General features: G+C 41.3%; 1 protein-coding gene across 8 annotated transcripts; it reads left to right on the top strand.

The window, feature by feature from the left end:
- The first annotated feature begins 201 nt into the window (after window positions 1–201).
- Window positions 202–20,618, top strand: LOC103350878 (ankyrin repeat domain-containing protein 26). Of its 8 annotated transcripts, none has more exons than XR_011381714.1 (6): window positions 202–590; window positions 1,992–2,248; window positions 3,294–3,540; window positions 10,504–10,594; window positions 16,898–16,997; window positions 20,392–20,618. XR_011381714.1 is itself a non-coding variant. In XM_070056039.1 (5 exons), the coding sequence occupies exons 2-5, from the start codon at window positions 2,046–2,048 to the stop codon at window positions 20,493–20,495; spliced, it is 645 nt and encodes a 214-aa protein (XP_069912140.1). In that variant the 5' UTR covers window positions 206–590; window positions 1,992–2,045; the 3' UTR covers window positions 20,496–20,618. The 8 variants fall into 8 exon arrangements, 2 of the variants coding, with proteins under 2 accessions (XP_069912140.1, XP_069912139.1); XR_011381710.1 differs by having other exon boundaries at window positions 208–590; window positions 10,492–10,594; XR_011381713.1 differs by lacking the exons at window positions 16,898–16,997; window positions 20,392–20,618 and adding an exon at window positions 11,336–11,707 and having other exon boundaries at window positions 206–590.
- The last annotated feature ends 4,360 nt before the right edge of the window (window positions 20,619–24,978 follow it).

The following is a 24,978-nucleotide window of genomic DNA, read 5'->3' as shown; positions in this document are numbered from 1 at the left end:
CTTCACGGTGGGCAACGCTGGAGCCCACGCCCGCACCTCCGCGAGCTGGAGCCGCAGCTCTGGTTTGGGGGGTGGGGGGTGGGGCGGTGGCGGAACCACTTTCTCCAGCATGGAGTCCCCTGAGGCGCTGCCCGTTAAGCCCTTTAAGTGCGGATTCCGCGGATGTCCGAGGAGCGGTCAAGCTCCGTTTGGAGGAACGGGTGTCCGCGCGCACGGACGCGTGGGCGCTGCCACGCGACTTCCCGTTGGCGGCGGTCTCCCCTCGGCCGGCTGTCGCCTCCTCGCCAGACCGGGAAAGGCGCCGCTGCCTCCCCAGAACTGGCCCCCGTGACCGACCCCGTCTCAGTTCCTAAGGGAGGACACACAGCACCCCACCTCCGCGCCGGCCTCGGACCCCGGCGAGCCCTCAGAGCTCCCCCGGGACCCCCTACCCGGCATCCCACCCACCCAAGCGCGCAGCTCCTCACCTGAGGGTCCGGGTCGCGCCGGGCCTCCAGAGGGGGCTGCGGTGTCACCGCGACCTCCGCACGTGTCCGCGGCCCCGCGGAGCAGCTAACCCGACTGTGGCAGCGCTGGGCTGCTGCGAGGGGGTGGGCACTGCGGCGGCAGCGGCGGCGGGGGACGAGGGCCCGGGAGGCCGACTCTGCCCGAGCCCCGCCAGGCGCTGGGCCCAGGGGGCTCGCGGCGCGGTGCCCAGCAAGTGTGCAAATTCAAGCCTTCCGGAGGGAGGGGAGGCGGCTGAGGCCTGGCGGTGCTCAGAGTGGGGGGCGAGCCGGGAGGCAGTGGTCCTTGGGGGTGGGGGGCGGTTAAGTTAAGATTTCTGGCTCTCAGGGAAGCTGGGGTGGGGGATCCTGAGCTAGTGGGCAAGAGGGCCAGAGTAGGATGTGTCCTTGTGAGCCACCTGGAGCTGGGCTTTTGACAGGGTGAGGTGGAGGCAGCTGCGGTCAGGGATGTGGACCAATGGGAAAAACACAAAACGGCCCGGCCCTGATTCCAGGGCCCACGGGGTTGTAAATACCCACACTTTCCAAGAAACTGAGAAAAAAAAATCAGACCAAAACAATAATAATAATAACTCTTCTCTCTTAAAAAAAAAAAAAAAGAGAAAAAAAAGTTTGGCAGGATGCCTGGCAGAAAAAAAAAATACTAATCTGTCCAAGCACTTTTCACTTTGAGCAGGAGCTACATTTGTCCGGTTTTCCTTCGCTTCCTTTCGGCCTCACAAAGCCCTATCTTTTCCTTTTGGACGGAGGATAGGGCTTGGAGATCCTCAGGCATCTTTGTGGTCAGTGATCCACTTTGAGGGACTGAGGGATTCATGGCTAGTCAGGGCTTGGGAACCTCCAAAGGACCCACATGGGGTGCAAATAACAGAACTGCAAAATAATAGGCACACAAAGGGGGAGCTTAGCCTAAAGGCCCTGTTGGAATCCTGAAATTTGAAACCTTGTGAGAAGGTATACTTTACCTTCTGAGAAACCTGAATGTGATTATTTCAGGTGAAAATGAGATTTTGGTGAGGGGAGGCAAAAAAAGACCTTCAAGATTTTCTACAGTGGAGGAAAAGATAACTTAAAATAACTGTCTTTTTTTGGAAAGAGTTCAGTGGTGTTCAAAATCTGTATCTGTAGAAGACTTGACACCCTTTTAGATTTTCTAAGAAGCAATTGTGATTTCTCATTAACCTCAAGGGGAAAATTGTAATTTAGGAATTATAGTATAGTTTTAGTTGCTTTAATTGCTATTCAATTTTAATCCATGCTTATATCTTTGGATAACTAATTTACATGAGTAGTAATGTAATAATGGTATCATTTTCATTATAATTCAAATTTCAGTCAATGTGTATTGAAGATAAATATTTTAAACTTTGGCTTGTTTTTTACTTTAAAATTTCTCTCAGAATCACTGATTCAAAACTAAAAGAAATAAATAAAAACATTAATATATATTTTAATGATTTTTTAAATTACCTTTTTATTTTGCTTTAGAAAAAAGCATCATCTCAAAAAAGTTCTAAGTATCTAAGTATCTAATGGAGAGTGATGACATTTCAAAAAAGTATACAAAAAGAACAGAGAATCCATGTTGGGATATCTACACTCTCCAAAATGAAAGCTCCTCAGGAAGCCATTTCTAAAGAATTGGAGGAATATAAGCAGCTCCTTCTAGAGGGATATGAAGCTTTGATAAGCACACAAGATGAGATCATTCAGGGTGTAGAAGCTTTTTCAAAGCAAGTGAATGAGTAAGTCAAAACATAGACTCGCAGACAATAGCTTACATTTGCTAATTTGCCACTAAAGCATAATTCTTAGTGAAACAGATTCCTGAGATTAGTAAGGATATAATCTACCTAGACAAAGTGATTTTGGAAAATAATGTTAGTAAATGAAATTACCAGTGAATTTTTAGTGCAGAACAATTTATGTAAATGTTAACAACTCTGTTAACTTAAGTTCAAGATTACAACTTAAGTGTCTAGCATTTCTTCCTCCCCCTCCTCCACCTGTTGGTACAATATGGCACTTGTCTAGTTACCTTTCCTTTATTGTGATCAAAGGACGCCTTGAGAAAGATTAAGAAAGAGAGGAAGGAAAGTGTAGTGTCTGGAAGAAAGAAAGAGCAAGTCCCACCTTTGATGTCTTCCTAGCTGCTTTAGTTGTTGCTGAATACTTACTTGGCTATCTCATTCCCCACAGTCATTGTTGTTCTGAATTATCTCTCAATGCCAAAAATCAAGCACTTGCTTAATTTCTCCCAAAAAGTGGGTGAAAAAAGCAGGGCTGTTGAAAGTAAGCACCTGAAAATGTCTTTGGTGGTATTCTAAATCTCTAACTTAGTTTTCTATCCTTTTAAAAAAGTTACTGTTTCATATATTTAAGTGGCAAAACATGATGTTTTGAAATATTTATATATTAGGAAAATGTTTACTAGCATCGAAGAAATCAACATCCATTATATCAGAATTGTTAAATAAAATATTTCTAATGGCATGCGCAAGGATTTTGAGAACAGAGCCTTTTGGGAGGAAGCAGATGTCACCGGATCAGTCATACAGCATTGACAGGCATCCTTCTCCCTTGTACTGGGTTTGAGTCACGTTGTGAAATTTTCAACTTTAAAAATGAAAAGACCTTAATTATACAGAGACTGTGCTCTGACACATTTTCAGTATTAAAACACTGTTTATTGTGCATGCTCATTGACTCTTACTTTTAAAAATGAAATTCATGTAAGAATTATTAAGGGGAAAATGAAATACTAAACATTGGTCCTTTCAATCTTCACAGAGCTAATGAAATGTTAGCAGAGGTCAGAACTAAAAATTTTCTCCTGGAGAAACAACAGACTGGAACATTAACCAAGTCTGTTTCTACGCAAACTGTTTCTACGCAAACTTCGGTAGCGTCACATAGCGTTGGAAATCGTGCTAATAGTTTCTGGCTCAGCAGAGATCTTACTCCACAACAAAACTTGGAGACTCCTACTTCAGCAACTCAGGCTTCACATCACAACACTGCAGAGTCTTTGGACACGGTTAGATATATTGCCTCTTTCCCCTTGGGTTTCAGGTTGTTCATATACTTCTTATTTTTAGTTTGTTGAAGTACTTAGTTTGATTGACATATGTATGCTAGTAATGGTTGTAATTATCCTCATTAATGTAGACATGAAACGCATGTTGCAGCTAATTTTTAAATATATATTTATTTGAGAAGCAGAGATACAGACAGAGGGAGAGACAGAGAGATCTTCCATTTGCAATCCACTCCCCAAATGGGTGCAAAAGCTGGAGCCTAGCCAATCTGAAGTCAGAAACCAGTGGCTTTCTCCAGGTCTCCCATGCAGGTGCAGGGGTCCAAGCACCTTGACCATCTTCCACTGCTTTCACAGGCAATAGCAGCGAGCTGGCTCAGAAGAGGGGCAATGGGGACAAGAACCAGCACCTGTATGGCATTCCAACACTGCAGGCAGAGGCTTAGTCCACTATGCCACAGTGCCATCCTCAATATTTTGCAACTATTTAATAAACTTAACAAATGCAACCAAACTGACATATTTACAAATATTTCAAAACTGCTTTAAGTTAGGTTTTGATAATTGAATATTTTTACCTGGTAACTAAAGATATACTTTGAGATCTGCTAACATATCTTTAACTTGATTTTCATTTGTGGTCCAAGACACTTTTAAGTTTTGTGCACCATCACATTTTACACTTCTAATCATAGTGAATGATTAGCAAACATTTCATCACAGATGGGTGTTCATTATTTAGAGTCCAGGGGTGAGAGTGTTGTGGTGTAATGACTTGGGTCATCCTGGAGATGTCCTTGGCCCATATCTGAGTACTACTTTGTGTCTGGATCCTCCACTTCCAATCTAGCTTCCTGCCAGTGCATCGTGGGAAGTAGCAGATGATGGTTCAAGTGCTTGGGCCCCTGTCACCCATGAAAGAGGTTCAAATGAGTTTTCAGCTTCCTGGATTCAGCCTAATCCAGCCTTAGCTGTTCTGGGCATATGGAGAGTTAGCTGTCAGATGAAGCATCTCTCTTTGTCTCACTGTCACTCTGCCTTTCAAGTAGCTGAAAAGAAATGAACATTAAAAAAGTAATCCAAGGCAAATGCTTTTGATCATTTTCTTCCATAAGAACACATCCTGAATTACTGCCTTACTTATAGCAAGTTTAGTTCAACTTTTTTTTCTTTTTCTTTTAACTTTTATTTAATGAATATAAATTTCCAAAGTACAGCTTATGGATTACAATGGCTTCCCCCCCTTAACTTGCTCCCACCCGCAACACTCCCCTTTCCTGCTCCCTCTCCCCTTCCATTCACATCAAGATTCATACTCGATTCTCTTTATATACAGAAGATCAGTTTAGCATACATTAAGTAAAGATTTCAACAGTTTGCTCCCACACAGAAACATAAAGTGAAAAATACTGTTTGAGTACTAGTTATAGCATTAAATCTCAATGTACAGCACATTAAGGACAGAGATCCTACACGAGGAGTAAGTGCACAATGATTCCTGTTGTTGACTTAACAAATTGACACTCTTGTTTATGGCATCAGTAATCACCCTAGGCTCTTGTCATGAGCTGCCAAGGCTATGGAAGCCCCTTGAGTTCACCGACTCTGATCTTATTTGGACAAGGCCATGGTCAAAGTGGAAGTTCTCTCCTCCCTTCAGAGAAAGGTACCTCCTTCTTTGATGACCCGTTCTTTCCACTGGGATCTCACTCGCAGAGATCATTCATTTAGGTGTTTTTTTTTCCCCCCAGAGTGTCTTGGCTTTCCATGCCTGAAATACTCTCATGGGCTTTTCAGCTGCATCCGCATGCCTTAAGGGCTGATTCTGAGGCCAGAGTGTTGTTTAGGACATCTGCCATTCTATGGGTCTGCTGTGTATCTCACTTCCCATGTTGGATCATTCTCTCCCTTTTTAATTCTATCAGCTAGTACTTGCAGACACTATTCTTGTTTATGTGATCCCTTTGGTTCTTAGTCCTATCATTATGATCAATTGTGAACAGAAATTGTTCACTGGGACTATTGAGATGGCATTGGTACATGCCACCTTGATGGGATTGAATTGGAATCCCCTGGTATGTTTCTAACTCTACCGTTTGAGGTAAGTCAGCTTGAGCATGTCCCGAATTGCACATCTCTTCCCTCTCTTATTCCCACTCTTATATTTAACAGCAATCACTTTTCAGTTAAGTTTCAGCACTTAAGAATAATTGTGTATTGATTACAGTATTCAACCATAAGTATTAAGTAGAACAAACAAAAAAAATACTAAGAGGGATAACGTATTAAGCTGCTCATCAACAGTCAGGGTGAGGGCTGATCAAGTCACCGTTTCTCATAGTGTTCATTTCACTTTAACAGGTTTCCTTCTTGGTGCTCAGTTAGTTGTCACCTATAAGGGAGAGCATGTGGTATTTGTCCCTTTGGGATTGGCTTATTTCACTCAGCATAATGTTTTCCAAATTCCTAACAGGGATCACTTTTCAGTTAAATTTAGACACCTAAGAATAATTGTGTGTTAATTACAGAGTTCAACCAATAGTACTAGAACAAAAAAAATACTAAAATGGATAAAGTATTACACTGTACATCAACCATCAGGACAAGAACTGAACAAGTCACTGTTTCTCATAGTGTCCATTTCACTTCAACAAGTTTCCCCTTTGGTGCTCATTTAGTTGTCGCTGATCAGGGAGAACATATGATATTTGTCCCTTTGGGATCGGCTTAATTCACTCAGCATGATGTTTTCCAAATTCCTCCATCTTGTTGCAAATGACCGGGTTTCGTTGTTTTTGACTGCTGTATAGTATTCTAAAGAGTACATATCCCATAATTTCTTTATGCAGTCTACTGTTGATGGGCATTTGGGTTGGTTCCAGCTCTTAGCTATTGTGAATTGAGCTGCAATAAACATTAGGGTGCAGACAGCTTTTTTGTTTGCCAATTTAATTTCCCTTGGGTAAATTCCAAGGAGTGGGATGGCTGGGTTGAATGGCAGAGTTATATTCAGGTTTCTGAGGAATCTCCAGACTGACTTCCATAGTGGCTTAACCAATTTGCATTCCCACCAACAGTGGGTTAGTGTCCCTGCCATGAAAGTATCTTGTAAAAGGTCATCTAATATTTGAAAGTTTTCACTTGTGGGTATGAGCTGAACCACAGCAACCTCCTACCAGTAAGGATGAAAACAGTGTTCAACACTTGAGGCCCTTTGACTAATTGCTCTTTGAAGGGAAGACCCCTCCCTATACTCTGGCTATTTGGTTTTACACTGTGAGATTGTGTATCTTACCTGGTTCTCAAAGGCAGTTGTCCTCAGCTGTCATATCTGGTGTAAAGCAGTAAAGAATGAAAGAAAGCCTGGAGGAGAATTTTTGTAAATGGAGGCCACTTCCACAAGTACCCATTACTTTAACATTCAGTTATCCATCCATCCATCCATCCATCCATCCATCCATCCATCCATATATGTGAATGATAGCACAACAGGGAGAGCAAGAAATCTTCCATCCAGTGGTTCACTCCCTGAATGTTGGCAACTGCCAGGACTGGACCAGGCTGAATCAGGAGCCTGGAACTCCATCTGGGTCTCTAACAAGTGTAGCATAAACCCAGGCATCATTGCCACAATCTGCTGCCATGCAGGCACACCAGTAAGAAGCTGGATTTGAATAATGGATGAAAGCTGATCCCTACATACTCTGATGTCATCCAGTCACACCACAATGCCCACCATCCATGTATTGATTTTCCCCCCAATCCTGGGGTTTATTGATTGCATTAAAATTTCTAAAAACTTTAAGTGTTTTTTTTTTTTAATTTTAACTTTTAATTAGTTTTTAACAGACTCATTTTACTTTGTATATGTAATCCTAAGGACCTAATAACTTTCCCCACCACCTTTACATTCTCCCCATCTCTCCCTCCCAAACTTTTTCCTCCCCCCCTTTGTTTTAGTTTTTGAGATAACATTTCAAATTTATATTATGGTACGAAGGCTTAACACTTCCAAGAATAAGAAGTTTAACAAGTAAAAAGCAAAAGACCCTAGTTTAGTGGGAAAAATAGACAATGGGTATAAAAATAATGTACAATAAATTTTGAAGTAGTCACAGATCATTGAAACTAGAGTAATATAACACATTTAACCACTGGATTTACAAAGATATATAACAAAATTTCACAAAACAGTATTTTCAATAATGCTAATACACACAGACATTTCTTTTTTTCTTCTATTTTATTTTTAATTTTAGCCCCTACCAATAAAGGAGAGCATGCAGTATTTGTTTTTCTAGGTCTGGTTTATTTCAGTCATCCTGATGTCCTCCAGTGGCATCCATTTGGCTTCAGATGGTAGAATTTCCTTCTCTTCTTTATACCTGAATAATACCCCATTGTGTATATCTACCACATTTTCTTTATCCATTTTTCTGATGGTGGACAGCTTCATTAATTCCCAATGTTGGCTTTTGTGAAGAGCTTCTATGAACATAATTATGAAGGTATCTCTTAATAGTATTCAAGTCTTTGAGATATACCCAATGTGGGATTGTTGGATCATATGGCGAATCTAGTTCTAGTTTGTTTGTTTGTTTTTTTTTTTTCAGATATCTCCACACTATTTTCCACAGTGGCTTCAGTAATTTATATTTCCAAAAATAGTGTATAAGTGTTCCCCTTTCTCTACATCCTCACCAGCACTTGGTGCACTCTGTTTTGGATTTTAGCCATTCTGACAGGGGTGAGGTGATAGCTCATTGTGGTTTTGATTTGCATTTCCCTGATGGCTTGGGATGCTGAGCCTGTTTTCACATATTTTTGGCCATTTGTATTTCTTCTTTTGAGAACTGCCTATTAAAGTCCTTTGCCCATTTCTCAACTGGATTATTTATTATTGTTGAGTTTTTAAAGTTACTGATATATCTGGAATATTAATCCTTTGTCAGAAAAGAGATTTGCAAATATTTCCCCATTCATTTGGATGTCTCTTCACTCTATTGATTATTCTCTATGCTTTGAAAAAGCTGCTGAGTCTGATATAGTCCCATTTATTTAGTTCTTCTTTTGTCGGCTGTGCTTGGGGATCTTATCCAATAAGCCATCCCCTACAGCAATGTCTTGGAGTGATTTTGCTATGTGTTCTTCCAGCAACTTCATAGTCTCAGGTCTAAAATTTAAGTCTTTTATCCACCTTGAATTTATTTTTGAATATGGTGATAGGTATGGATCTAATTTCATTCTTGTATGCATATAAATCCAGTTTCCCTGCACCATTTGTTCAAGAGACTATCCTTACTTCCACTGTTTGGTCTGAGCACTTTTGTCAAAAATCAGTTGGCTTGTATGTATATGGATTAATTTCTGGGCTCTCTGTTCAGTTCCATCATTCTATGTATTGTTTTTTTTTTAACTTTTATCTAATGAATATAAATTTCCAAAGTACAGCTTATGGATTACAATGGCTTTCCCCCCATAACTTCCTTCCACCTACAACCCTCCCCTTTCCTGCTCCCTCTCCCCTTCCATTCACATCAAGATTCATTTTCAATTCTCTTTATATTCAGAAGATCAATTTAGTATAAATTAAGTAAAGATCTCATCAGTTTGCACCCACACAGAAACACAAAGTATAAAGTACTGTTTGAGTACTAGTTATAGCATTAAATCACAATGTACAGCACATTAAGGACAGAGATCCTACATGCAGAGTAAATGCACAGTGACTCCTGTTGTTGACTTAACAAATTGACACTCTTGTTTATGGCATCAGTAATCGCCCTAGGCTCTAGTCATGAGTTGCCAAGGCTATGGAAGCCTTTTGAGTTCACCGACTCTGATCATATTTAGACAAGGTCATAGTCAAAGTGGCAGTTCTCTCCTCCCTTCAGAGAAAGGTACCTCCTTCTTTGATGACCTGTTCTTTCCACTGGGATCTCACTCGCAGAGATGTATTGGTTTTTATGCCAGTACTATGCTGCTTTGATCACTATAGCTTTGTAGTATGCTTTGAAGTCAGGTAGATGCCTCCACCTTGACTTTTCTCATTCAGGATTGCTTTGGGTATTCTGGGTCTTTTGTGATTCCATACAAATTTTAGGATTGCTTTTTCTAGTTTTGTAAAGAATGTCATTGGTAGTTTGATAGGGATTGCACTGAATCTGTAGATTGCTTATATAGAATAGACATTTTAATGATTTTGAATCTTTCAATCCATGAGCTAGTGGTATCTTTCCATTTGTTTGCAGCCCTTAATGACCTCTTCTTCAATGTTTGAGACTTTTCATTGTATAAGCCTTTCACTTCTTTGGTTCAATTTATTCCTAAACAGTTGATTTTTTGGTGCCTATTGTGAATGAAATTTCTTTTTTCTTTTTTGACAGTGAATAAAATTTCTTTCTTGATTTCTTTTTCTGTGAGTTCATCATTAACCTAGAAAAAGCACTTGATTTTGTATATTTATATTTTAACTAGCAACTTTACTGAATTGGTTTATCAATTCTAACAGCTTTTTGGTGGAGTGTTTAGGTTTGTCCACATAAATCATGTCATCTAAAAACACATATGATCTTGCTGAAATTGCTTTACAAAATGTTCTCTATAAAGTTACGGTTTCTTTAACATGAAAGTAAGGAACTTTTCAAGAAGGACATCTCATTTTTTCTATGTAAAACATATACTATTAAATATTTTTGAGTGCAATATAAGATAATATCATCTATTATACATAGGAAATATATATATAGGAGAACTATTGAGGAAAATAATATTACATTGGTAGTTCCTTCATTCAAATTATGTAAGAATGTGATTTATACTTTATGTAATTTTTATTTATGATAACATAAGATTCTACCAGTAATTGCTCTTTCCAACATATTGTAGTGAGTTATTTTCCCCCCATATTCTACTTGGTGATGCTGTTGACTCATTGTTCAATTTCTAAAGTTTGCCCTTCAGGATCTTGACACCTCAACTTTATGGGAAAGATGTTTTCAGATCATTGAAAAATGTAGGAGTCAACAATATTTGCCTTCATGCCAGAATAAAGGTATTTATATTACTTTATCATGATCTCCATGAACAATTTATTATGTCATGTGTAGGAGTATTTAAAGCCTGTTGGGATATTTTATCATATATAGGTATATGACAAAAAAGAAAAATAAAAGAACTACCACTGATGGACAGGGGTAGGGCATTTTGTTATCCAGAGTATCTATGGATGTGTCACCAATAAATATCAACCATGGTGCATAATCTTGATAATAGGCTCAAAATTGAGATTAGTGTTACTGATGAGATCTGCAAGAGCCCACCTGTCATGGTACTCAGGGATCCTGACGTTAATGGGATGGCTGACACTTGCACAGCACCGTGCATCTTCCCAGCTCTAACCTCATTTCCTGAATGCCTGCTAGTTTATTGCAGCTCTGGAAACATCTAGCTTGCTTTGAATTTTGCCACCATGCTACTGACTGACATGAATATTAATTTTGGGAATAAAAGGTAAGCCACTAATTTGATACTGGGCTGAGGCCCAAGACCAAGATACAAGGACCCACAGGAAAAGTGATTTGCAACTATGCTTGACATTCACACAATAGCTAGAAATGTCCATTTCTGCTGAGCTAACTTTTATTTCCCCAATAAATGTCATACCCTCTGCTTCCATGATCATGTGTCATTCCAGCACATTCCAGCCTATGTCTAAAGAACCAAAAACATCTTAGAATAACTTTGAATCATGACCCATATTTGAAGTTATTGATATCACTGTTTATTCCACCAGCTCATTGTGACTACTGAAATGAAGAAGGTGAAAAGTATCCCCATAAAAAAATGGACAAAAATCAACTACTTCTCTTGCTTCAGATTCCATTTGAATACTCATGTGTAAAAACCTAGATTAAATTAATCTTTGTTGTCACAGTCACACTTGGTAAATGAATCATAGTTTCATCTTCCTATGATAAGTTGCCCTTGACAGCAATTTAAAATCTTAATAAGGGTTTTTAAAGAACACAACTAACTACATGTGCAGCCTCTTTGTATTGGAGCCCAGTATTAATTCACAAATTCTTTTGCTTTATATTTCAGATTTAGTAAACCTTTTTCAAAAACATTTTCCATGTTTCAAATTCTCTATACAATAGAATAAAATTTACTTACCTTCAAAATCATTGTTTTGGAGTTTTGCTGGAATAGTGGGATAAGGAATTTTTATAAAACAATTAAAATAAAATCAAATAATTTACTGTTTATTTAAATTACATGGATAGTAATCATTTAATTCTCTATCTTCTAGCTTTTCTCAGAAACAGGCTTCTTGAGGCCATGACATAACAGGGGCAAATCAGAGAACAATTGTGGAGAAATACTCCTGAATCACCATAGAGCCATGAAACAAAGGAATAATAGCAATAGTAACAATTCAAAAATAAACTTAAGCTTGAAATTTATATCACACATCCAAGTAAAAGTATTATTCAAAATTACAGTAGCTACACATGACTGTGCTTCTCCAACTTTAATGTGCATGGAGCTTCAGCCCAGGCAGAGATCAAGAGTTTGGATTTATAGTAACATCACTGTGATATTGGTATGCTGATTTGTGGTCCACATTGGGGTAACCATGGCATAGCATACACATATATTCATAGGATATTTTAATTTCACTTGAAGATGATATAATACTGTTTTAGGAAACAGAGCTGTATTCATGCAGGCAGATACAGTTTGACAAAATATCATGAATTAGAGGCAGGTGATGTGTCATAATGGATTAAGCTGCTGCATGGTACTCCCATGTCCCATATGGAATGGACAGATCGACCTGACTATGCTGCTTCCTGTCTAACTCCCTCCTAATTCAGCTGAGAAGCAGGGATTGTTGGATCCAGTGTTTAAGTTCTTGTCACCCATGTGGGAAACCTGAGTAGAGTTCCTGACTCCTGGCTTCAGCCTAACCCAGTCCCAGTGGTTGTGGCAATATGGGGAATGAACCAACAGCAGGAAGATCTCTTTCTTATATTCACTTTGTCACTCTGCCTGTCAAATAATTAAAACTTTTTAAAATATAATGAATTACGAGCTGGCACTGTGACACAGTGGGTTAATCCTCCACCTGTAGTGCTGGCATCCCATATGTGCACTGGTTCTAGTCCTGGCTGCTCCTTTTCTGATCAAGCTCTCTGCTATGGCCTGGGAAAGCAGTAGGAGATGGCCCAAGTCCTTGGGCCCCTGTACCTGAGTGGGAGACCTGGAAGAAGCTCCTGGCTCCAGACTTTGAATCAGCACAGCTCCGGCCATTACAGCCAATTGGGGAGTGAACCAGTGGATGGAAGACCTTTCTGATTCTACTTTTCACTGTCTGTAAATCTACCTCTCTAATAAATAAATAAAATATTTTTTAAAATATAAGGAATTAGCCATATAAATTCAAATACTTTTGTCTGTCTACTGTTGAATTCGAGTTTTAAATTTGCAACATTGGCTTAATCTCATATGAGATTTCCCTCAGAAAGAATCCCTAAATGAAACCTATTAGAGAGATTTTCTTCCATGTCCTAAAGGGATTTAAGTAGTTTGTTTGATTTTGATTATTTCTATGTAATCTTTGATTATTTCTATGTAATCTTATGATCAATTTTTTGAGTTCCATTTCTTGTATTTCTTCTAATTGTCTTCATATGTAGGATTGAATTGTTCTGTTCTTTGTGAATGTATTGCTGTCTTTCTTATTCTTGTTTCTTGGATTGTTGCATTTGTTGTTCTGAATTTGTGGAAACATTCGTTGGTTTCTTCTTTTGTTTTATCCACTGTGGCGGCTTTTATTGTTGTATTATGACTCTGGAGATAAGTGGACTGTCTGCTTTTTCAGTGAATCTCTAGAGGCTCGTAGAATATGTGGCCAGAGAGCTCTGTTCAATTCTCCAGGGTTAAGGGCATGCCTAAAGTGACACGCCCAGGCTTGGTGTCATAAATCTTTTATCTCTCCTTTTTGAATTAGAAGGGATGTATATTCTGGTCAACTGAGCTCTTCTCGATGGAGACCAGTGCCTGAGCACTAGCCCTAGTTGGTATAATATTTGTCTGCTCTGTCCCAAGGACCACACAAAGCATCTGTGCAGTTCTCAGTGTAAGCTCTGATTCCCCAGCACTGTCTCTCACAGGGTATCCAGGACCACCAGAGCTTGTGGCATCTCCCACTGAGACTGCTCAAAGTACCACCCACACTGTGAGTCCTCCCACACACCCTGTTTTTTTTCACAGTCCCAGTTCAGAAGCTTCACACAGTCACAGGCTCCTAGCTGCCTGTTATTTCTCCCTACTAGAGTCAGGAGTCTCCACTTGGCTGATTGCCGGGAGCAGACACTAGCTGGCGCAGCTGGTATGTATTTCCAAAATGGCACCTGCTCTATTGGTTTGTATGCCTTTGTAAGGTGATTGGAGAGAGAGAACTGTGTCCATACCGTTATTTTTTATTTTTTTTTTCTCTCCTCTAGTTTGGCTGGTACACTTTCTCCCATGGGGCTTCAAGCCTCATTCCCTCTAAGCTCTCCTTGCTGCTTTTTCACCAGTGGCCAAGGCTACAACAGTCCCATCTCACCTCACTTTCCAGCTCTGGTGTGTAGGCTCTCGGCTCTTGGAGTCCTGAGTCATGGGTGACCACACCCTTCAGATATGTCTACCATGTCCCTCTAATTGTGGTAGAGTTTCCTCTGCCATTTTCCCCCCTAACTCTTCCCTGAGACTACACTATCTCCACATTTTTTAAACTATCTTCTCCTTAGGCTAGAGCAGTTAGCTCCCTCCATACTCTGCCCCAATGCATTTGTTGCTTCTTATTACTAGGGGGTTGGTACTGTGGCTTAGCAGGTAAAACACTGCCTACAGTGCCAGCATCCCATATGGATGCCAATTTGAGTTCCAGCTGCCCCACTTCTGATCCAGCTCTCTGCTAATGCACCTGGGAAAGCAGCTGAAGATGGCCCAAATTCTTGGGCCCCTTCATCCATGTGGGAGACCAGGAAGAAGCTCCTGGCTTCAGATCAGTCCATCTTGGGCCACTGAGGCCATTTAAGGAGTGAACCAGTAGATGGACGGTCTCTCTCTCTCTTTTCCCTCTAAGTCCCCCTCTCTCTTTCTCTTAGTCTCTCTCTCACTCTCTCTGTAACTTTGCTCTTCAAATACATACATACATACATACATAAAGTTTTAAGTGCAAATACTGTGTGATGTGCAGAAAAGAAAGGAGGGGGAGGCATAATTCCTCCACACAGTTTTTATGAGAGTCGGAAAACTGGGACATGAATGCATGAATGTATACATCAGTGAAAGCCACCCAGGCTGGGTGTTCTTCCTAGCAGGTTAAAATACCTACCCCCAATATTAGTGGTCCTGGGTTCAAGTCCTGACTCTGCCACCTATTCTAGCTTCTTGCTAATGTGTACCCTGGTAAGATGCAGTAGTCACTCAAGTGGTTGGGTGCATGTCAGCCACATGGCCGACCTAGATTGCATTGCCAGTTTCTGGCTCTGGCCCCTGTCCCACCCCAGCAATTGTGGGCATTTGGAGAGTAAGCAGTGCAAGGGAGATCTCTCAAGTCTATCTGTGTGTGTGTGTTTCCTCTCTCTCTCTCTGTGCCTCTCAAAGAAACAATTTTTAAACAAGTGAAAGCCACCAATTTCTGGCATAATAAAGAAACAATCTAAGGAACACAAAGCATTGTCAAAGAATGAGCCAACCTCCACAGTAGCTGGTGATCCAGGGCCAGCTGTATTAAGACAGGGAACTTTTGGATCTTGATGTCTGGATCAAGAGTGACCATGCCCTCCAGACTGCTGGCCCCTGGAGGGTCCACAGCCAGGATGTGGAGGGTGTGAAGGAATCACAGGGACTGTGTACCAAAGCAGCATCTGTGTGTGCTTTTCTGAGGTGAAGACTCCTATTGTCGATCCAATTTGAAACATGCCCTTGACCCAAGCACATGTGAATTACAAAATACAAAGACAAGATGCAAGGCTGGTGGGGAGGAAGGAACAACAGGTAGAGGGTAGAAGGCCCTTCCATCAGGAAGTCTGTTATGGAGGTGGGGGCAGAGCAGAAAGGGTGGGGCAATCATCTCTAGGACACAGTCTTAGGTATTCTAACACTAGGAGGAGAAAGCCATGTTGAGGGAAGCCAGATCTGGTAGTCATGGCAGAATGGTGGGCAGGACAGAAGAGACTTTATATTTTCAATAGCAACTCAGATTGTGAAAGCTTCTTTCTCTCTGGTGGTGTCACGAGGAATTTTGTGGGGCTGAGATTTAGTACCATAGCTGCTGGCTGGTCACTGGCCCTGGTCACAGGAGCACCTGCTGGTGGTGAGAGGGGCCCAGTTACCCAGCTGCCACCTCATTGCTCCATGCCTTCTGTACTCTGCTCTGTAAAGCTGGGGCTACCCTTGCAAACATCACCAGCTCCTTGGCCATCTGCTCAGTGTGAGGCTCCACATAGAAGGGGTGGAGTTGGGGAAACTGCAGGGCTGGAAGAGGAAGAAGGCACTGGTTCCTTCTAGAATCTTCCCAGCAATGCTGTTCCCTGCATTGGCTACTCTGGGTTAATTTTTTTAAAAAAGGATTTATTCATGTATTTGAAAGGCATATTTACAGAGAGGCAGAGGAAGAGACACAGAGAGTCTTCCATCCATTGGTTCACTCCTCAAATGGCTACAATGGTCAGACCTGAGCTTATTTGAAACCAAGAGCCTGGCACTTCTTCCAGGTCTCCAAGATGAGTGCATGATTCCAAGGACTTGGGCCACCTGCTACTGTTTTCCTGGGTCATAACGTAGAGCTGCACCAGATGTAGAGCATCCAGGACTCAAACTGAAGCCCATACGGCATGCCCACACTGCAGACAACAGTTTTACCAGTTATATCACAGTGCTGGCCCCTACTCTGGGACATCTTCCTGTATGCTATGCCACTCCTGCTTACTAGCTAATAACTTTGCTCTTGTTGGAAAGGCTTACATTTTTTAATCAGTGAATTAATATTTGAAGGCAAGACAGAGACAGACTGATTGCCCAATCCATTTGTCCCCTCCCCAAATGATGAGCCAGGTCAAAGCCAGGAGCCAGAACTCAATCCAGATCTCCAGAGTGGGTATCAGGAACCCAGGTACTTGAGCCATCACCTGCTGCCTTCTGGAGTGCAATTAGCAGGGAGCTGGAATCAGAAGTGGTGCTGGGACTGGAACCCAGGCACTCTGGAGTAAAATGCAGGTGTCTTGAGCAAAGGTTTAAACTGCTGCACCAAACCTCTACTCCAGCAATTCTTTCATTAAGTTCTCTGTTAAAATCACAGGTGTGATTTCTGTCTCCTGCTTAGACCTTGGACTCTCAGTCAAAGCAGAAGAGCACTGAGATGCTGAGTGTCACAGAAAGGAAAGAGGATGTCAGAGGAGGTGAGAGGGAGCCCCAGCAGAGGGGGACAAGAGGATGCTACAGACAGGTAGCCAGGAGAGGGAAGGCCATGGAGCACAAGGGGCCCAGAGAACATTCTAGAAATCACCTGCCTCTGTTCTTGCCTCCCCTCCTTCCCCAGCCTGTAGTACAACTCTGCATCAGACATAGGTACTGGGAGAATTGTGGGAGATGATTCTTAGTTTCCAAGATCTTTCCAGAAGCTGAGAGACTGACTGATGCCAAATATTAACTCATTTAGCTTTTCCTCAAAGCTCACAAGCTCTCAGGTGTGCAGAAATTAGCAAGTTAAATAACATTCTAGGTTTATTGATTCAGCAAGCAGTGGGTGGAGGGCTTTCTGGACATGCCACATTTTTCACCTACTTTTACTTCAACATATTTTAGATTCTGATGTTGCCAAGAAACTTAATTGCTACCCCAGGTTCTCCCATCTTTACCTCAGCTTAGTTCCTCCCCCTCCACTTTCTTCCTTTTTTAATTAGAAACTGTCCTTTCAGAGACATGGACACATCTCTATACCATTCTCTATTTACCTAGTGATAACACCACCTTTTAATTTTATATCAACTGACATTCAAAATAAAAGCCATCTTTCAAAGACAGAGATGCTTCTCTTGACCTGTCTCAAAAGCCCCAATTTCTAGGGCTGGAATTGGTATCACTGAGTCAACTGAGCCTATGCAGCGCTTGAGATCCTGAGTCAGCTACATTTGAGGACTAGAGTGATGCTTCTAAAATAATGTCCCTTCAAAACTGACTGACTTAGTGGAAAACACACTGGCACTGGTTCCAGTCTAATGAGCTACTAGTTAACTAAGTAACCGCTGATTAAGTCCTATGGGCTTAAAACAATTTGTAATTCCTAGCAGGAAGTCACAAATGTTTAGTGTGTTATTGTGTAAAGGAAGAAAGTTTTATTACCAAGACATATGCTCTCTAATCTTTAAGGGACTTACATAAGTACATGCACTTCACTCTCAGATTAGCTCCAGGAGTCTCTCCTAAACCCAGTCTTTAAATATGTCTCTTGGTTTCTCATGGCTCAATAAGAAAACATCCCATTTTTACCCAAGGCTATTTAATACCCTCTTTAAGTGGTTCTACATGGTTGGAATGTATACTGCATCATTTAAAACTCTCAATATGAAACTACCCAGATAGTCTCTTGGTTTCCACTAAAAAGTTCTTAAATAAGCCAGTACTCTAAAGTTTAAGTCGGTCCTTGAAATGCAGTCTTTTGTTTTTCTTGTTCTGTTGCTAAGTGTGTTACTGTTTCCAACTTTGTCCTTTATACCTTCTAAAAATAAAAGTACTTTAGGAAAAGTAAATTTTGTACTAATCATTAGGAATTCCTAACACTGAAATTATTATGAGATCACTTAGCAATAAAAGGAAGCAAAGAAAAGAGAATCCAGCAGAGGTTAGGGCTCCTTAATGAGAACTATTTCCTTGCTGTAGACAGAACTTCTTAATGAGTTAAACAGAGTACATGAGACAAAATTTTAAATGTAAGAGGGCAGTCATGTCACAGAACAGCCTCTGAAAATAAACAAGGAGAATTTCCAATGTGTGACATAAAAGTGAATAATTCTGTTGAGATTTTTAAAATTTTAAAAAGATGGCCAGTGCTGCAGCTCACTAGGCTCATCCTCCGCCATCAGTGCTGGCACCCCGGGTTCTAGTCCCAGTGGGGGTGCTGGGTACTAGTCCCGGTTGGTTCTCTTCCAGGCCAGCTCTCTGCTGTGGCCTGGGAGGGCAGTGGAGGATGGCCCAAGTGCTTGGGTCCCTGCACCTGCATGGGAGACCGGGAGGAAGCACCTGGCTCCTGGCTTCAGATCGGGCAGTGCCAGCCATAGCAGCCATTAGGGAAGTGAACCAACAGAAGGAAGACCTTTCACTCTGTCTCTCCCTCATTGTCTATAACTCTACCTGTCAAAGAAAAAAAGAGAGAGAGAGGGAAAGAAAGGCCAAGCAAAGACTCAAACTCCTCTTTGAGTTAACCTGAACAGTGGAATACAAAAGAAATAATGAAGCTCATCAGTTTTGACATTGTGTTCTCAGGGACATTTGGTCCACAGACCTTAACCCAATTAATCTACCAGCAAATAAGGTGCAGCACTGGGTAAACCAGACACCAATGTCTAAATCCCAAATGAAATATGACATTTTGTAGAATTGCTGTAAATCCAAAACACAGCTTTTCAGACAGACCTAACTCCATTCCTACCTTCACATGCAAGGAAGGTGAAGGCACACACACTATCGATCTCCACGTTAAACTAACCCCAGTGCTCAAGCCTGTTTCCCCCAGGAAATTATCAACTACTTAGCACAGGAGTTGGTTTTATCAATTGCACCTTACACTTATGAAGTACTTGGTCTTTGTACACATAATTTCATTTGATCACAGTAACTCTCTAAGGTCCCAAGAGTAGTAATAATTCCTATTTTATTTTGGGCAAACAGCAGCCAAGTGACATGAGACGCTCACCCCAAGTCACTCAGCTCATAAGTGGAGGAGTCAGGAGAGAAGCATTCTTCTGACTCTTAGTTCAAGAGCAGGAACATTTTTTAAGCTTGTTACTACAGAAAACATCATATATACACACATGAAGAGACTACTACAAGGACTTTCCAGAGCTTCAGCAATGGTTAATTATAGCAGTTGTTGCATGGTTACCCCATTCTAAAATAAATTTCAGACCTCCTAACATTTTTTGGATCATTTCAATGTAGAGGTTCTTTCTGTGCCATCGCCTTCATTACATTTTACAAGGAATACAGATACATGACCAGTACATACATACTGATGGCTAGGATTTCACCTGTTTTAGACATTATTACCCAATTCTGAATTTTTAAATTGATCTATTTATTTGAAAGGCAGTTAGAGAAGACAGGGAGAGAAAGAGAGAGGGAGAGGGAGAGAAGGAGGGAGGGGATGAGCGTAGAGTGTTAGGAAGAGGGAGAGAGAGAGTGAGAGGGAGAAGGAGAGGGAGAGGGAGAGGGAGAGGGAGAGGGAGAGAGAGAGAGAGAATCTTTGCCTGTTGGTTCCCTCTCCAAAGGTCACAGCAGCCAGTAATAAGCCAGGCTAAGCCAGGAGCCAGGAGCTTCATCCTGTTCTCCTATGTGGGGGGCAAGGTACCAGGGATTTGGGCCATCTTCCACTGATTTTCCAGACACATTAGTAGAGAGCCGGATCAGAGCTGGGGCAGCAGGGACTTGAACTGGTGTCCATATGGGATGCCGGCATCACAGGCAGTGGCCTAACCTGTTGCACAATTTCAGCCTCTACCCATAGGAAAGTTCTCCCCAAAATATTCAAGGTCATAAAAATTTCCCTCTTAAAAACCATTTTCTCCTTGATTGCAGAGAAAAATTCTAATAATTCCTGGTGTCTAATAGTTGTACAAGGATACAATTGCAAGTGTCAAAAATTCAGCATTATCAAGCTCTTCTGCACGAGCAAGGAATAAGGAGAACACCGCTGTGAAAACCTGTATTCACTTAAGCAACCCAGATCCGCTGGTAACTTTTCAAGGAATGCACAGAGGGTGAAGGAACAAATGTACCTTTAATATACTGAATTAACAAGAGAATTCTGCCTTTCCTGCTTTCATTGAAATAAGTCCTAATAAACACATTATTCATCCATAAAACACCTTTATTCAAAGGAGAACCACCTGAAGGCTTGGCTTGACACTGAGTTGAATAATACATCATGTTTCTTTTACCTTGTTAGTGAGGCCTACTCTGCCTGAGCACAGCCTTGAGCTGGGGCAGGGGGGTTTGTGGCAAGGAAGGGAGCAAGTGTGCAAATTGAAGCCTTCCAAAGGGAGGGGAGTCGGCCCAGCCCTGGTGGCGCTTGGAGTGGGGGGCGAGCCAGGAGGCAGTGGTCCTTGGGGATGTGGGGCAGTTAAGTGAAGATTTCCAGCTCTCAGGGAGTCTGGGGTGGGGGATCCTGAGCTCATGGGCAAGAGGGCCAGAGTAGGATGTGTCCTCGGGAGCCGCCTGGAGCTGGGCTTTTGACAGGGTGAGGTGGGGGCAGCTGCAGTCAGGGATGTGGGCTGATGGGAAAAATACAAAACGGCCCGGCCCCGGTTTCAGGGCCGACGGGGGTGGTAAATACCCACACTTTCCAAGAAACTGAGAGAAAAAAATCAGACCAAAAAAATAATAATAACTCTTCTCTCTTAAAAAAAAAAAAAAAAAGAGCTGGTTCCACAGCTCACTAGGCTAATCCTCCGCCTTGCGGCACCGGCACACTGGGTTCTAGTCCCGGTGAGGGTGCCGGATTCTGTCCCAGTTGCCCCTCTTCCAGGCCAGCTCTCTGCTGTGGCCAGGGAGTGCAGTGGAGGATGGCCCAAGTGCTTGGACCCTGCACCCCATGGGAGACCAGGAAAAGCACCTGGCTCCTGGCTTCGGATCAGCACGGTGTGCTGGCTGCAGCTCGCAGGCCAGGGTGGCCATTAGAGGGTGAACCAATGGCAAAAGAAAGACTCTCTCTCACTGTCCACTCTGCCTGTCAAAAAAAAAAAAAAAAAAAAAAAAGTTTGGCAGGATGCCTGGCAGAAAAAAAAAATAATCTGTCCAAGCACTTTTCACTTTGAGCAGGAGCTACATTTGTCCAGTTTTCCTTCGCTTCCTTTCGGCCTCACAAAGCCCTATCTTTTCCTTTTGGATGGAGGATAGGGCTTGGGGATCCTCAGGCACCTTTGTGGTCATTGATCCACTTTGAGGGACTGAGGGATTCATGGTTAGTCAGGGCTTGGGAGCCTCCAAAGGACCCACATGGGGTGCAAATAACAGAACTGCAAAATAATAGGCACACAAAGGGGGTGCTTAGCCTAAATGCATTATTGGAATCCTGAAATTTGAAACCTTGTGAGAAGGTGTACTTTACCTTCTGAGAAAACCTGAATGTGATTATTTCAGGTGAAAATGAGATTTTGGTGAGGGGAGGAAAAAAAAGACCTTCAAGATTTTCTACAGTGGAGGAAAAGATAACTTAAAATAACTGTCTTTTTTTGGAAAGAGTTCAAAATCTGTATCTGTGGAAGACTTGAAACCCTTTTAGATTTTCTAAGAAGCAAAGCTAATTAAGTAAGTAGATATTCCAGTGCTTTGTAGAAAAATTGTAGCAAAATTCTGCTTGAATTGCAAATATTATCTCTAAATCTTTTGAATGAAACCATGTTACTAGTTGCACAGATTAGATTTTTAGTTCTATAAAATTGATTCTAAATTACAGTATGAGGTAAGGTTAAAGAAACAAAAATGGATGTTTTTCCATGATAAACATTTTATAATTCATTATAATAATATTTTCTTAAATAAATAATAAAAGTGAATCATTGTATGCTTTTAAACTTAAGATAATTCATTTTGTTTAAGATCACATCTTTGAAATAAAATCCTATTACTGAACAAAATTTTTATAAAGTTATTTGCGATCTCATATATGTCATACACTTAAGAATGCAAATTGTTACATTTTATATTCATATAAATTATTGGAGCACTACAAACCATTGGTTGTACTTTAATCTAGAGACACAGATGCGGATCCTCCATTTTTGATAACTGCTCATATCCATGCTTTTTCAAACAAGATTTACTTGCCTTTAAGTAACATGTCTATGCTATCCTGAAATAGGCACCAATGAATAGCCATAGGAAACAGCACACAATGGCAAGAATTTATTTGACTAAATAATTTGTTTAAAACATACTAAGGTGTAAATATCTTTAAAATTAAAACAAGTATCTTTTGTACATTGGATTGTGTTTTTATTTGCTAAATTTGACAACAACCTTTCATCATCTGTATTAGAATTCTGAATAATCAGGAAAGCAACTATGAAAACATACTCACAAAAGAGGGTGAAAACTACATTGGAATACCTCGCTTCCTTTCAGTTTACCTCTCTTTTTCACTGGTGTCTAACATTTCTTATCTAAGATAATACCGGCATCTTCCCTGCACATATGGCCTAACAGTTGTGTTGTTAGAGCTGCTTTTGGCTGAGCTGAAAGGGGTGCATAAGTGTTTTAGACCATTCAGGCAGAGTAGAAAAGGTACAGCCCAGAGTTGGTGAGGATGATAAAGTGGAAGCTGGGAAGTGGGAGAGATGAAGAAGGCAGAGCTTCCGTGATTGGGGTGGCAGCAGGGCCAAGTGAAGGAGGCATGTGTTGAGTTTGGGGGGTCATGGGGTGCAGCCTCCATGCTGTAGCTATTGTGCATCCAGGCAACTTGATTGTTTCAAGTGAATGACATCCTGTGTCTATCCTAGTATACCATGAAATCTTTTTTTTTTTTTTTAAGATTTTATTTATTTATTTGAGAGAGTTACAGACAGTAAGAGAGACAGACAGCACTGCGCTGACCCAAAGCCTGGAGCCAGGTGTTTCTTCCTGGTCTCCCATGCAGGTGCAGGTGCCCAAGCACTTGGGCCATCCTCAACTGCCCTCCTGGGCCTCAGAAGACAGCTGGATTGGAAGAGGAGCAACTGGGACTAGAACCCAGCACCCATATGGGATGTCGGTGCCACAGGTGGAGGATTAACCAAGTGAGCCATGGTGCCGGCCCCATGAAATCTTTCTTACTAGATGAGATCGTATAGTATGTGTGTCCATATTCACCTGATCCTATTTTGTGTTGGTTCATTCTGGATTTCTCCTGAAAATATGATAGAATGGAATCTTCTGACTGCCTAGAAGAAAGTATATGATAGCATCATTTTGAAGAGCAAACATTTTACCATGAACTGAAGAGCGTGTCTGATTTTTAAGCCCTTTGATAAATTCATTCAAAGTTACTGACATCTTTGTATTCCCAATACCTAATGCAGTAACTGACGAGCATTTTATGTGCAACAAAGATTTGTCAACTGAAAAGTTGGCTTTGCATCCTTTCATCCCTCTATTTGACACTACATCTTTCTATCTGCTGTAGGGGACTATATTAGAATCTTTTTTAATATAATGCCAGCAAAGCATTTAATAGTTTAGAAATCAGTGTACTCATCTTAGAACTCACTTTAGAGCTGTGTCTCCTTTACCTGCAGTTCCTTTCCTTCTTGGCTGCATTTCAAAATCCTATCTCCTTTCAAGACTCAGCTCCTCCATAAAAACCTTTGAAAGTCCCTCTGCTGGAAGACCTCCCTCTTCGCTCCAGCTCCTTGGGGCCATGCATTCTGCAGGACTGAAAGCTTGAGGCTCTGCTCCCTGCACCCCAGTCCTCTTTCAGAGCATGTGCCAGGACTTGTTTCCTTTTGACAGTTCAGCTCCTGGCCATGCCCTCTGGCCATAGTGGGTGGCCACTTACTATTGAATCAAATAGCCACAGGACAGACTGGAACAGTGTGACAGGACTGATCACTTTTGAAAGTTAAGAACCAGTGTTTCATCTTGCTTAAGCAGGAAATAACCACTTTGGGTAAATTTGATATGTTTTCTCCAGTGTTGCAGATACTGGTTATTTAAAGCATTTCTATCTGAAAGAAAATGTGTTTAAACAAATTTCTCCATTCTCTACTCCTCAAAACTCCAACAAAAAGAATTCTCTTTAAAAAGAGCAAATACTACATGCCAATGCAAGTTAGACACCATATAACCCAGACCCTGGAAAGATTGCTAATTTTATCGGCCATATCCTTCCAATTTCAGGAGACTTACAACTTTTTATTCTTGTCTTTTCTTCCCTTTGTAATAGTCACCATACCCTTGGGGAAGAGTCATTTAATCTCTCTTGCCTGCAGAATGTATGCCTATTATATTGGTTTGCTAATCATCAGGAAGATATTATGGAAGTAGTTTGGAGAGATCAACAAAGAATTTTACCGTCATAAGAGAGGGTACGGAGCTATAATAGAAGGTGTCAGAAAGCTTGAAATTTGATCTTGTATTGGCCACAAACTGCTGGTGTGACCCTGGACAATACACTTATTCCCTAGGCTT

This window comes from Oryctolagus cuniculus, chromosome 13 (assembly GCF_964237555.1).
Source record: "Oryctolagus cuniculus chromosome 13, mOryCun1.1, whole genome shotgun sequence".
NCBI classification, from domain to species: Eukaryota; Metazoa; Chordata; class Mammalia; order Lagomorpha; family Leporidae; genus Oryctolagus; species Oryctolagus cuniculus.
This window is presented reverse-complemented; position numbering and strand designations above follow the sequence as displayed.